The sequence below is a fragment of the Lonchura striata genome, chromosome 3 (assembly GCF_046129695.1).
Source record: "Lonchura striata isolate bLonStr1 chromosome 3, bLonStr1.mat, whole genome shotgun sequence".
NCBI lineage: Eukaryota > Metazoa > Chordata > Aves > Passeriformes > Estrildidae > Lonchura > Lonchura striata.
Window position 1 is genome coordinate 104749480 of NC_134605.1, and position 15210 is coordinate 104764689.

Below are 15210 nucleotides of genomic sequence, written 5' to 3' on the forward strand. Positions count from 1 at the left end.
TTAAGAGCAAGTATCAAGGAAGCTGTACATTACTGCAGTTTTCCATCCTCACAAAGTGAGGCTGATTTTTTTCCTTCCCAGTGCCAAAACTTTTTAGCAGTCTGGCAAAATCTGGATGCTCTACTTCCCACGGAGAGGTGAATGTTGGTAAGACTTGAAGCCCACCATGACAACTGGAAAGTGTTTGTGGTTACTCATGAGCCAGAAAACACCAGCCAGGAATTATTCTGCAGCTTTTCACTGAACAGGAGGGCACAGGATGGGTTTTGCTCACATGGATGAATCTCCTCCTGCCTCTGAACAGGATGTCAGCCTCCAAACTAACTACTGGGAATGGTCCTGGACCTCAGCCAAACCCAGAACCTTGCAAGAGTGCTGCTGGGAGTTGCTGCTTTCTTTGGGCCAGAAAGTCACTTAAAGACAAGTTTAAAACATCACTGTCCCATTGCTGAAATCTGTGCCATAGCCCCACTTAGTTACAAGCATGGTAACCTGTGTGCCCTTCTCTACCAATCAGACTTGGTTAAAGGCACCAATCTAAGATTAAGTTTGTGTTAGTGGCTCTCCTGAAGGAACACTCAATGGAAGCCTCCCTGAGAGTCAATGAGAAAATAGGGATGGGCTCCAAAACCTAATTCATGCTGGAATAAACTGGCAATTCCTGTTTCATTTCTACTAATTAGAGAGAAAAGCATTATCTCACACAAGTCTAAGGAAAAAATGCAGTACCCCATTTACTTGCAAAGTACAGGGGCCCTTAATAACAGCAACATTCAGGTCCAAAGAAGGGCAATAAAGCTGGCATAGGGCCTAGATAACAATTCTCTTATGGAAATTCTCTTATGAGAAGAGGCTGAGGGAGCTGGGTTTTTTAGTCTGGAGAAGAGGAGGCTCAGGGGAGACCTCTACAACTGCTGCAGTGATGTGGAGGTCAGTCTCAAGTGAAAACATATGAGGAAATGGCCTTAAATTGCACCAAGGGAGATTCAGATTAGTTATTAGAAATCGTTTTTGCACTGAATGAGTGGTTAGGCATTGAAATAAGTTGCCCTGGGAGGTAGTGTCTATGGAAATGTTGAAAAGGCATACTGGATAAGACACCTGGGGATATGGGTTAGGGATGAGTATGGTGGTCCTGGGTTAATGACTGCACTTGACCATCTTGAAAGTCTCTTCCAACCTTGATGATTGTGATTCTGTGAAAACTGACAGCTGAAGAGGAACCAAGGAGGAGAGAGAAAGGGGATGTACTTTCTTCTTTTCATGCATGCTAAGGGAGGGACAATCTAGTCTGTATGTGGTTGAACTACGGAAGAGCTTTAAATTGTGAAACAAAAGTTTCTTCAGTGAAGCGGGGTCAGGCATTGGAACAGACTGCACAGGGAAGTGGTTGAATCACCATCCTGGAAGTGTTCCAGAAACATGTAGATGTGGCACTGTCGGGACATGGTTTAGTGCTGAACACGGCAGTGCTGCATTTACAACTGGACTCAATGACCTTAGAGATCTTTCCCAAACTTAACAATTCTATGACTCTGGGATTCTAAAAATCAAATCTGCTAAACATACATTCCAAATATACATTTTTACTGGATTATTTGAATAAAAAATACAACAAATTAACCTCTAGCTCAGAATAATAAATTGTAAATAATGAAAGGTTCTTTGCAAAGCAAAGAATTTAAAGATGAAACCCAAAATTTATATAATAAAAAATATCACCAAGAACTACACAAATATAAAATCAAATGATCTAGCTACTAAAATACACATGTGCTCAAAATCTTGTGGGAATCAAATATTCCAGTAAAAATAAAGGGAGAGATGGAAACACAAGTTTCTTATTATCACACTTCATATGTTATAAAACCTAAGAGTTAACTTATTTTTGGCAATGGGACAAAGATTGCACAATATTCCGGCTTACACAAATATTTTCTATTGTTGAATGCATCTTAAATGTAGCTTGTCATATATTAACTTTATGCAGACAGTGCACCATGAGGTCTAAGAGGGTCCTAAAGCTCCCTACATTTCAAAATACTGACAAACAGCTGCCAGCATCTGGTGAGACAGGTGTAAAAATGTTAGTCAACAATTTTTAGTTTAATTGAAAGCAAATAAAATCATTTGAGCAATAAAGACTACAGATTTTGACCCCAAAAAAGCTGGCATGTTTGAACAAATTAATGCACATATTTTCTAGAATGCTCCTTCCTGAAAATATGTAACATTTCTCTAAAAAAATATTCTTGTTTATAATCACAGAGTGAAATATGCCTATTATTATAATATATCAGGTTATCCTCATGTTCCACATTTTTAGTTCTTTTTACCTTTAAAGGAAGAAGAAGTTAGATGTGCAGTGGAAATGCTTATGAAGCAGTGGATATGAATCTATTAACCACATATGTTACATGTATTAGCCACATGCATATATTAACCCCAGACTTCATGTCACCACTAACATGGGACTTCTTTCCACTGAAGATTTTATAAAATAAAGGATGAAGTAATTATTTAGTAAGAGTGAATGTTTAAGAATAACCCCCCCACACACACACCATTTTCCATTTATCAGCCACTAACAGGCAGTTAGCACTGAGCACAGTTTGCCATTTACAGAGGGCAAGGACATAGTCCTGCTTCAACCTTGTCACTGCTTCACAGGGACAAAGAAAAATGTTCAGATATACAGAACATGCAGTTACAGCTCTCACTCTCACTGAGTTACACAAACCAAGACTGAATTGCAGAAGCAGTGATATTTGTATTACATTTTAAAATCAATGTCTTTCATAGACGTACTCCTCATAATGTATCTTACTATTCATTCCCATACATTTTCCCATGTCTAACCAGCAATCCATTCGCCTCAAGATAACAGACCACTATAAAAATCACAACCAGTCTTAATTTTTGGTGTAACACATAAAGCAATTGCCAAACGTCTAGTGATTTGCTTATAAATTATTTAAAGATGACAACAAGGAAGTCATAAATACATGTGTCACCATTATTAATTATTTATATTCCAAGGGCATTAGAGATCCAAATTCAGACTCAGATTTACATCAATCTGCTTTATTATATATTACTAGGATCAAGCCAATTTTTTTGTTTGTTTGTGTAGAACAGAGTTTTCACAGAAAACACATGGCATTACCCATAGCCTGAGCATGTGCACTGCTTTGTTAATAAAGCAACTCCCATTCAAGAAGGTTCATGTACCTGAAGTTCCGACGCCCGTTTCATCATCTCCAGGGTGATGTAGCAACCAATAGAATGAGCAATCAGTACCAGCTTTATATCTTTTGATACATTCTTTTTGAGGAAGTTCAGCTTGTGCTCTACTTGTCCGTTAAGTCCAAAAACATCCTCTAGCTCCTTAATATCTGTGTCTGAAACATAAAAGAAAAGAAGTCCTTTGGTTCAGTGAATAAAATTTCAGGCATGTTTTTTCTTTTGCCTCTCTTCTTTGTAGAACACTGAAATAAAAACATGTATTAGTTTTAAAAAACCCAAATAAACCAAACACAAGAAAAACCCCTCACCAGACTTAAAAATTTAATTTTCAGTCACCACCGCTGGAAAATACTGACTGATAAATCACATGCACAGTATGTAAAGCCTTACGTGTAGCTTGGGAACGAGCACAAGACATGTAAACACATGGAGATTTCACAGCACATCATCCACTATTTTGATCTCCTTCATTCAGAACAAGATCAAACTCAGGGCATTGGATCACCTTAAATCAATCCAACTTTACTTTACAACAGCAATACTGCCCAGGAATGAGTCCCTCCCCACAGAAGACAAGCTCCCATATATGTCATCAGGCACTAGCAACCTTCAGATATTCAAAACCACCTGTATTAAAGATGCACAAAAATGTCCCATGGAATAAGGAAAGATAAGAAATGCCTATGTGTCAACACAGAAAACCAGTATCTACATAAAATATCCCTGTTAATGCAGGTTCTTATCAATGTCAATTCAGCTGGAAAGTGGAAAATCAAGTTAGCGCTTCGTGGTTCTAGATTACTGTACAATTTCATTCCTGTTTTGCCAGGGACCTTCTAAAGGAGCTTGGGCAATCCCTCATGATGAGGATTTGGCTCCTTGCTTCCTGGCCAGTCAACAAGACAAACTGAACTGGTGTCTGTAAAAATACACAGCAATTCAGGCACCTTTAACTTGCTTATTACAATGGTGACATGCATCTGAAGTTCCCCAGTCTAAAGGGGCTCACTGCTCTTTCATCTGCTAGAAAAGTGCTTTACCCACTAAACTAAATGTTGCTGTTGAGTAAGAAATGACACAGACTCACCAGAAGGCTGGATTGCACAGCATCTCGCTTCACTCTGAAATCCTCTCTTTTTATAGACTGTTCCGATACAGACAGACCAGACTGGTCAATTAATCAATAGATTTCACCTGACTGGCTAATTAACAAAACGCCTTTCTTATAAACAATCTTAAAGACAAACAGGAAAGCAGAGACTAGGAAAACAATACCTGTAGGTTGTTTATAATAACAAGCTATCATTGCTTATCTTCATAAAGTCTCACAAGCCGATTCCGGTTTTCTTGCTCTCTGACCAGGCTGTCACATCCACAATTAAACACTAAGTTACGGATACACCACTCCAGTTTATGCTGGACTACTCTACTGACATGACTGTAAGAAGAAATACTAAAAAGCAGAGTAATAAAAAAGAGATAGAAAGAATGAATGAATGCCTGCCCCTAGCGTACCTAGATGAGATGGAGTGGTACTAGTATCACTTAATCTCTTAAATCTGTGCTATTATCTCAGGATTCAGTTTCATACTACAGATAAAAACCTCTGATCTTCTCTGCTGCTTCAGGCTGATTTGCAGTGCAGTTTTAGCTTGAAGGAAGCTAAACCTCCTGGCAGCATAGTTTGGACACAGAGTGGGGACCAGCTCATTACTGAGCCATGGTCCTAGAGATGGCTCCAAGGTTCCTGGCAAAAGCCATCCACCTCTAACAACTCAGGGGCAGCTAACAGAATGCACACACAGCCCAAACTGGCCCAGTATGGTGTTTAACTTCCCACTTGGTGTCTTTTGATGTGCTCTGCAACTGTACCTGGTGTGAAAAACAGATGTGGAAGAAAATGTCCATCAGGCAAAGACACTGTAAAGATAAATACGTTAAAAATACTGAAATACATTGAAAAATGACTGTACAAGAAAGTCAGAATCGTAGCTCTGTTTCAGATTGTTCTGCACCTGCTTGAAGAAAGAGATAACTATGAGTTAACTGCCTATGACTGTGAACAACATGTAGCAAATTATGGCTGTCAGTGCTTTAATTCTTACACAGTAAATTTCATGGCAACTGGACAGTACCCTCAAATACTGAAGATTACTAACACTGCTGTAGTGAAGTTATTGGGAGGTTGATAGTGACAGAACTAATTGGTAGCCCAAGTGGGCTGGGACTACATCACCTTTTTGATCATGTGCATGAAACATACCCTTTAGAAGCAAAGTAATTGTTCAAGATAGATTTTTTCTGAGTTTAAATAATTACCATCAAAGTCCCAACAAAGTTGCTCTTCAGTTAAACTAGTATTTCTGCTAAAACTACCAATGATTGTATCCCAGCATAATTTAGAGCAATTTACTCAAAACAAAAAAGGGTTTACCAAAATACACCCAAGGAATGCAAAATTAGATGAGAAGTGATATTTTATTTGGCTTTCTACATGTAATGGAAAACAAAGAGTTTGTTCTATTTTCCAAAACCCTAAATAAAAGTCTAAGGCAAAACCACTGTTTTTAAGCTTAGTTTCTACTTTTAGCAAAAGCTGCCTTTCCTACATTAAATTACACAGCAGCTCAGCTTCATGTAGGAATAGGTTGTCTACATCCCAAGTCTAATTACAGGTATATGTAACACAAAAAACGTCAACACAGTAGAAACATGATGGCCCACTGAATAGAGCAACAAGTGAAGGAGGAAATTATACTGAGTATATATGTATTACAACACATATTGTAAGATATATGTGTTGGTAACATATGTAGTGTTGGGTTGAGTGAGTCAATTATCCCTGGTAATCATTTGCTATCATTTCTGTACTGTTTCACTCAGCTCTGCCATCTTAGTCGTTTATCAGCACATCTTTTAATGTTTTACATTTCATTTCTATTATTGAATCTAAGTGTTTTCAGCTTATTTTCCAGTTAAAGCACAGGAAAATGAGGCAAAGTAGGTGTATAAATCTTGTAGAGAACTTTTCATGGTTCACAAAACCCCAAAAACCAAGCAGGAAACAAGACAAATTTTTATTTGTATTATTCAGTCTCACAAGGTTAATGGTTTTTCCATACATGAATTCAGCATCTGCTAAAAGGGCTGCTGAAGACTGCTGCCATGAAATTAATAAATAGCACAGCAGAGACAGCCTAAGCCCTTCTCAATACTTCCCAAGTTTAGATTAACTATGTTAGACAAATACAGTTAATTAGCTAAGACATTACATACCTAATTTAATGTTTATTTACCTAATAAATATCATTGCAGGCATTCTGGCCAACATACCCAAAGCTATTGGCTTCAGTAGAAATGTCCCTGTTCAGAACCAGCTGTGTTGTAAGATCAAGAACCCTGAGGAAGGACATAGCTGGGGATTGAAAATAAAGTGAAAACAATGGCTTCTTCCTCCTTGCATTTGGTCAGACTTGAGAACACTCAATTCAAGCCTGTGCACCAATGTTTCCTTAAGGGAGCCAGGGAGAGTTGAGCCTGCAGAAGCAATTTTTAATTGGATGGATGGGTCAGTTGTGATTGATGATGATCATGGACACTCAATCTACTGTGGGCCACATCAGCCTCAGCGCAGCCCTGCTCACACACTCAGAGCAAAGATGTTCCGATTCCCTCGGCTACTGGCCTGTGTTGCACACACAGAGAATCTCTCTGAGACTGCCAGTGAGTCCTGACAGCCAAGGCTGACCCCAGAAAATTGTTTCAGCTGTTTAATACAACCTTTCCTTTTCTTCTGAAATAGTGGTTTATTGCCAAACCAAATCATCTTGGCACTATTCCTAGAGAAGCCACACTGGGGAATGCACATGCAGTGTGGGGACTGGTAATTCCCATGCAAAACTCTCATCACGGATCAACCCCACACTCCTCAGGTGAAGCTCCACGTCCCATAACCCTGTACTGAAATAGACATCCTATCTGACATCTGGACAAACATAAAATTGCCCACGCCTCGTGTCACTTCATGTTTCCCCAACACAAATGCTACACTGCTAATAGTCCAAAATGTGTAAGAGCTGGGCTGCATCACAAGTCTGAAAGATTTATTTATTTATTTTACAGAATAAAATCGCCCAGGGATTATCCAAAATCAACATGAATTTCTTGGGTGGAGAAGTTTAAATGGGTTCTTTGTATAAGCAAACAGACTTGCACAAACACACTGGCAGTCAGCACTCCAATGGCTCTACATGAAAGAAGAGACCAGAGTGACTTCACCTCAGGTGTGGAATACATGCCATGGCTGAAGGAGAGCTCATTTAAGCAGTTTTCAGATAGTAGAAATTATACAACTTGTACCTTATGCTACAAACACCCCATCTGGGCCAAGACATGATTTTAAGACTTTATTTAACTGGTGTATTAAAAGAAATACTGTATTTCTTTTTTTTTTTTTTGGCAAAGCATTAATTTTCTGATGTGCTTTTGGAAAAACAAATGCACCATCACTTTAACAACTCTCTTTTTCTAACCTCTGCTAAAACTACAGGCAGAAAACAATGATAGATTAAAATATAGTGTTTGCTCTATGATTAGTTGACAAGTTTATCTTGCTAGGAAAGAGGACTTTGGTTTTCAGAAAAATAACAGAGAATTGTATTTGTTTGTTTTTCTGCTGTGTATGCAAGGGAAATTCTTATGCAGAAAAAAAGTGTAGCAGTTATATGAGCAGACTTGAGGCTGCCAATTCATAAAAGTTAGCCTTTCATTAAAAAGTCTGCTGAATCAGAGAGTCGTTTTTACTGGAAGATTAAAAAAGATACTGGAGGCCTGACTTTCTAACAGGACCTTTAAATTTCTGCACGCCTTTGTACTTCCCAAATGTTACAATTTTACATGTCCAAACTCCGAACTGCCCCGGTCACAACAGGTGACTGAGTATTTGAGCTCAGTACATATTGAACACTTGTCCACTTGTCATGGAGTGACTTTGAAGTATGTCCCAAGATCAGCTCATAAACAAGGCCTCCAAATTGCTCCTGATCAAGTAAGGAACCACAAGGAAAGGTGACCTGCAATTACATGTGATAAAGGAAAGGGAGGTAAAAACCACTGGTCTACCTGCACTGTATCTTCCTCTTCATGGATCACTGACTCTAGACGTGGTAGCAGGATATCTAAGGACAAACTTCAAGCAATCACTTCTATAAACTCCTGTGGTCAAGAATTTTCAAAACTGGATCTTTTGCAGCATAAGGACAAATAAGTGTCTGGAGACTGAACGAATGGGGTAGCTCAGGGACATATAAATTCCCCTGCATCTCCACCAAATACCCAAGTAAAACCAACATATTGAGCCAAGTGTTTTGGACTTTACATACCAACTCTTTTTCCTACCACAAACACAGAGACAGACACTGGTGGGAAGAGCAGTAATTTTGACTGAATAACTTGTGTTTAGATGAAGCAACACCTGGAAAGTTTTTATCTTTTCCTTTATGTAGTGACAGGCAGAAATGACAACCAAATTAGCTGTTAAAATGGTGTACATAATATGAAGTCTAATTCTGGAAATTAAATAAATAATTTGATTGCTTTTTTTCCTCATAGCAAAAGACAATAATTCCTAAAAATTGAACCACGCCATTTGAAAGTGTTAAAATAGAACTGTAAGCTTAAAAATTGAGACTTAAGGTTTGTGGGTCTACTATGGGCATCCCCTAAACATATATTGCTCAAAGCCTAACTGTTTCATTCAATCTTTCATTTGATTAGTGAACCATGGATAATTTGTATCAAGCAAGCAAAAAAATGCCAAAGAAATAGGATGGAAACCCTGAAAGAATGTTAAATAAATATTGAAAAACTCCTCCTGACATCAAGAACCAGGTCTTAAGGCATTGTGTTTTAGATTAACCCTTAGACCTCAGTCTGGCCCTGGCACCCTCAGGAACTGTTCATGCAACTTTTAATATAAACACACCACTCATTAATGTTTATTAGAGCAATTACTTTTTGTAAAGGTATCCTCTACAAATAAATTACCATTTACTCAAGACACTGAAGTGGTCATATGTATTATTTTCTTTACTAAAGAAATAACAAGGCCTTATTTTACAAATTGAACTACTGATTTCCTTTGCTTTCTACACACCTATTGCTGGGACACTTGTTTAACACCTAATATGTTTTTAAAAGGAAGCTATAGTATAATTGAATTAGTACAAGAGTAGTCTGACAGAATGAACTAATAAACATGACAAGTACTAAACCCAAGATTTTTATTAAAAGCATACAGGAATACCCTGAACTTTTAAAATTATCTCTTAGAAACTTATTTTATTTTACATTCCCAGTCTTGTTTACCTCTGTTCAGAGTAACTATTATCAAGTAATTATGAAATAATAGTACAAACTTTGAAGCACAATTTTGTTGGTTGTCTCCAATGCAAGGCAAACATCATTAAAAAGTGTTTTACTATGCAGTTCTACGCCAATCAACATCTCCATTCCAAGCACTTTAACGAGCATAAAGCAAATGCTATATGGTGTTTTACATAACGTATTTATTAAAGTTTTCTGTATTTGAATGACTATATTTTATAGTCAGTAAGCTGAATAACTGCAGGAAGTGCAATCTCTAAGAATTCTCAGCATTGTATTATAAAGAGAGAAAACAAACAATAAAACAAACTTACAATAAAACCCCACACTTTGCATTGTACAGGCTAAAGACCCATCACTGTATAGGAGCAGATCTGAATTTCCAACATAAAATGACCTCAAGGGGCAAAAAGCAAAGAGGTCTGAGTCCCGGGGAAGTTGATTGTCTATGCTATGTTTTTTGTTTCTGGATACACTGAAGCCAAGTGCAAGGCTGTGTCAATGCCCCTCAGTCACCCACACAAACAAAACTGCACACTTCAACACAACTTACTTTTATACAGATTAACAACAGAAGAAAACCAGAATAATGATGTTCTGCACACCACCAAGAATGGGGAGGTGTAGCATAGATGATAAGGAAAGGACAGTAGTAACTATGTGAGTATTGATGGGAACAAAAACAGATGAGTATCACTTCACAGGCATTGATTCCATTGGTTATGACAAATGAGGCACTGCACCACAGTAGGCAAGTCCAACAGTCACACCTATTGAAAATAGGACTTCAAAACTTTGGGAAGTTTAAACAGATACAAATAGAGAAAGAAGGACTGAGAGCAAACAAGGGAGAGCCAGAGTTTAGAGCAGAATAAGACAGCTGGCCAAGGAAGACAACCCATGTTATTTCACAGACAGGAAATAAAAAGAATTATTTTCAAAGTAAGAGAAAATGAGAAGGGGCACACCATGATATTAAGAGAAAGAAAAGGGAAAAAGAAAAAGAAGGTAGTTGAGAGGGGCAGTTATACAACAGTCCAAGTTACAATACAGAATCTGTACTTCACAGTGATTGGAAAGATTGATGAGTGACATTTTCTGAAGTGTTTGATGCTTCTACTGAATTCAAGCTGTAACTTTTAACTTTCCAGGCCAGTCCCAATTTTTCTTGAAAATCCATCCAGAAGTTTTATTAAGTACTGTGGCATCAACCAAGACTGACACGTTCAATTAAGTAGGACTCTTCAGAACAATACCAAAATAACAGTAATGCACTTCCTGTTTCACCAGCTCCTATAATGGCCACATTAGGATGGCATTCAGTAAACTTAGTCTTTTTTTTTGCCCTTGTGAATATTCATCTTGGATGACACTGTTTCAATAGAAGTATGAAGAGAAATGTAGGTTTCTATGTTCATATATCCATAGAAATGTCAAATTCAATACCCATATCCAAATTATGTAACAACAACATCCTTTTTACGAAGTAAATGATCCAATTGGGCAAGCATAACATTTTTCCATTTTTCATCTGTATCACTCAAACTTATGGATTATAAGAACCCTCCAAAATTATTATCTTCTATTACCTGCTGCAGTAAACTGGTAGCACAGAACTGACTGCAAAGAGCTACATCAGTTTATGGCAGCAGAGAACACAGCCCCCTGCTAGCCGTGCTGAGGGCTGCAGCACAGCACGTCTGCTAAACATTCTGCAATGCAGTGCCACTTCACAGGATTCAGTCAACACTCCCAATTCCACCTGCCATGCAAAGCTTTGTAATCTCTGCCAGGGCTCCTCACAAGGAGTGTGACCTGACAGCAGAGGGAACCAACCATCAGTGACTCCCAGCACTGATTCCCACTGGCAAAAGAGAAACTGACAAAACAGCACCTGCAAAAGTCTGAATTTATGAAAATCAATGGTAAAACTTGGCAGAGCAAATAGAATTTCACCTTGTACTTTGTATAAATGTAGCAGGTTTCTTTATCAGTTGCTGATACTTTAAGTAACCATTTGCACATGCTGTGCAGTGCAAATTTTGTATCTTTGGGGAAGAAACACATTTTTGTGAAATGACTATTTAAATTCTGATTTATATCTTTTCTTCTCCACTGTTCTGTTACACTGTTTAAAAATTAATTCTGTTACCAAGATAGCAGTTTCCTTTTTAAACTTCCTGAAGAAAATGCTGAAGGTTTCTTCCCTAACCACACACTTGAAGTGCCCAGCATACAACTATGGCAACCTGCCCAAGGTACTGCTGTGACGGCTTTATTCTACTTGGAGTTTTACATGATAGGTGAAATAGAGACTGAAGTGCCACCAGTACAAAACTGAGTACTTAAAGGGGCTACAAGCAAGCTGGAGAGGGACTTTTACAAGGGCATGGAGTGATAGATGAAAGGGAAATGGCTTTAAACTGGAAGAGGGCAGGTTTAGTTTAGGTATAAGGAAGAAATTCTTTACTGTGAGTTGTGGATGCCCCATCCCTCAAGGACAGGCTGGACTGGGCTTTGAGAAGCCTTATCTCATGGAAGGTGTCTCTGCCCATAGTAGAGGATGAGTAAGGGATTTTTGATCTTCATTTTGCACATGTGAGAGATCCTTCATGGAAAGTAAATCAGTTCACCACAAGCAGTTCTAGAGTCATGGCTTAAAAAGTTTTGTTTCCTCACTCACTTACGTTAGCAGACATTGGAGCAACAGTTCAATACAAACTTATTGAAACTGCCTGAGGCTTTACAGTATGATTTATATAATAAGACACATCACCTGAGTTTTACCTGCACTCCAGACATAAACAGCTCCAAATATGATGAAGTAGTTTCACACTGAAGTGTATTCAGGAACACTGATATTGCCCTCTTTGTGATTAACTGAAAAATCCTCCAAATCATGTAAACCATAGCCTCGAAGGAAGTGGCAGCAAGCTCAGCTTGCATTTCATCCCATGACATACCTATGTCATGGGACGAAATGCACAAATAATAAGCTTGAAACCATAGTTCTGTTCTAAAAAGAGTGACACTAAAATGGCACTGCCAAAGAATTTAAATTATTTGCTACAATGTTTACCCCAATGGGGAATTACTTGGCAAACAAGTATTCACTTGACCACACCAGTAATTCAGTAACTGTAGTAAATTAGGTTATTTTAATATATGTATTAATCAACAAAACCTCAAATTCAGCCTTTAGAGATGTAAAAATATGTCTATCTTAAAGAAAGACAGTAGTGCCACATGGTATCAAAACTAGAAAAAAGAAAACCTTCATCCAGCAAGCAGCAATGAGACTCACTCATTCAACCTGAATCTACAGTACCACGTAATTTTGTTCTTTATCATCTCTTCAAGCACTCTGCCTCTACTCAGATCGAACATATTCAAGATACACTAGAGGTAACAGTAATGCATTACTGGTTATTTAAGAATGAGGCCATTTTCAGTCACTTCTGCACACTCTGCTTCACAGTTTCCTGTATTTCCCTGAAATGCCTACATTGCTCCTCAAAGGAAGGGAAATTTCTAAAACTGAAACAAAACTGAAGAAAGGGTCCATGTTCCAAACCTGAATATTTTTAGAATCTGGAATGATATTGTACATTACTGATAGCTTCTCACTCTTACAGCTGTGGATCACTACAATTAAAAATAAAAATGTCACTAAACACTGGACTGATCCCATCAAGATCTGCACCATTTGTTTAAAGTTTTGTGGGCATCAAAATTAAATCAAAGGTCCCTAATATAAATCAGAATTGCTAAATTAAACTATTGATCAGCTTTTCTTCCTGCAGCCAACCTGTGAAGTGAATAAACTTTTTGACTCAACTATAAAAACAAATCCAGGCCTCTTACACTTTCAGACATAATGATTATTCCCTGCTCTGGGGTTACTTCATTGTCATTCTGTTAGCAGATGCAAGAATATCTTTCAAATTGAGTTGTGTTAAAAGATTTTTAAGTATTCTCACTGGGGAAAATAACCTGATCCTCTAAATACTGTGGTTTTCCAAATTACATTAGGTTTTTATTTCCCTTTAACAATATGGCAAACATTAAGCAAGCTACTCTGAAACATCACAGCACTGAGCTCATCCCAGGGAACTGTGACCTGCCTGCAAACAGACACCAGAAGATGTAACTGTTACCTCTTGACCAGGTAGGAGGTTCTTCAACACTTTTCCCCCCAGCTAAAAGCTACCTGCATCTAAACAGAAGTGGTGGAATCAGTTGGAGAACATACCTATGTCATGTGATGAAATGCACAAAATAACCCATAAACAATTTCAAAAAAAGTCCTGGAATGAAGTAAAGACATCATGCTCTCTAATGAATGAATTATTGCCTTCCTTTTTTTTTTTTTTTTTTTTAACATCTTGTTTTCTGGATAAAGATCCAGAAGATAGTATCAGTTTTCAAAAATCTTTAAAAACAGAATTATATTTTTCCTATTTGTAGGTATGGATAAAAATTTCCTCTTTTAACCAAGCAATTAGTTGAATGAAGTATTAGAATGGATTAAAAAACTCTCCACATGGATATTTTTTAATAATATTCCAATACATAGTATGTCAACAGACTTAGTGGAAAGCCTTTAAAAAAATGAGAGAATGCAAGGAACCTATTTTTCATACAGCCATAAGGAATGTAAAGACAAAGTCCTATTCCTTGTAACGTCAGCAAAAATTAGTCACTACTCCGTCAAACTCAATGGGATATACATTAAGCAATACCAAAATGAGCTTAATAGTGTTTAAATGATCTTTACAATTAAATACATGGCTGCTAAGGTATGCTAATATAAACACGTAAAATTGTTAACATTTTGAATGGCCAGAAAAGAAAACAACAGAGCAACTTAGAAATACTTCATATATGGCAAAATTTGAATTTTCTTAGTTTTGATTTTGAATGGAACAGGACTTTTAAACACATGCTTAAAATTAAGCAGGACTGATAAAGTCAATGCCAAATGCCAAGATTTCACTCTAAGGATGTATTTGCATAATTATGGGCATGATTACAGGACCTCCATGAATAATTAACTGAATGTGGTTTAAAGGAAAGAAGTAAATGGAGTAGTGCAGCATCCCTAGGGCTGCTTACTTTTCACACATCTAGATTTCAAGCATTCCAGTGGGTTCATAAGATGAACTGACCATTTGTTTCCTTAAAATAGACACTAAGCATTAAAGCCATACAGTAAAATTTAGATCTTACCAAGGTAAGACAAAAACCTCAACATTTAAATGGCTCATAATAACTTTTACACATGCACACAAGTTTCCTTCCTTAGGCTGCCTTTTCCAAGACAAGGAAGGAGTAAGGTTTCTGGGTAGCAGCAGTTGCTGGATAACGAGGGGCAGCAGGATTGCACTGCAGTGAGCTGACAGTTCCTGTCCCATCCTGTCAAACAACCAGTCCTTCTGTGCACGCCCTCACCTGGGATCACTGCTGACAAGCACCGCGTGAGGAGCTCCATGTGATTTATTAGTGCCAAGGCCAGCTCCATGAACAGGAACCTTCCCCTCTCTGTACATTAAAAAAAACTACATCTGGTATGAAATAGTT

At 37.8% G+C, this 15210-nt stretch overlaps 1 protein-coding gene across 1 annotated transcript in view; it reads right to left on the reverse strand.

Annotated features, from left to right (window-relative positions):
- The window catches only part of LDAH (lipid droplet associated hydrolase), a 122611-nt gene that overhangs the window by 60929 nt on the left and 46472 nt on the right, over positions 1–15210 (reverse strand). The window contains exon 4 of the mRNA XM_021525335.2: positions 3232–3401. Coding sequence (XP_021381010.1) covers positions 3232–3401 — 170 coding nt within the window. The remainder of the gene's footprint in view (positions 1–3231; positions 3402–15210) is intronic.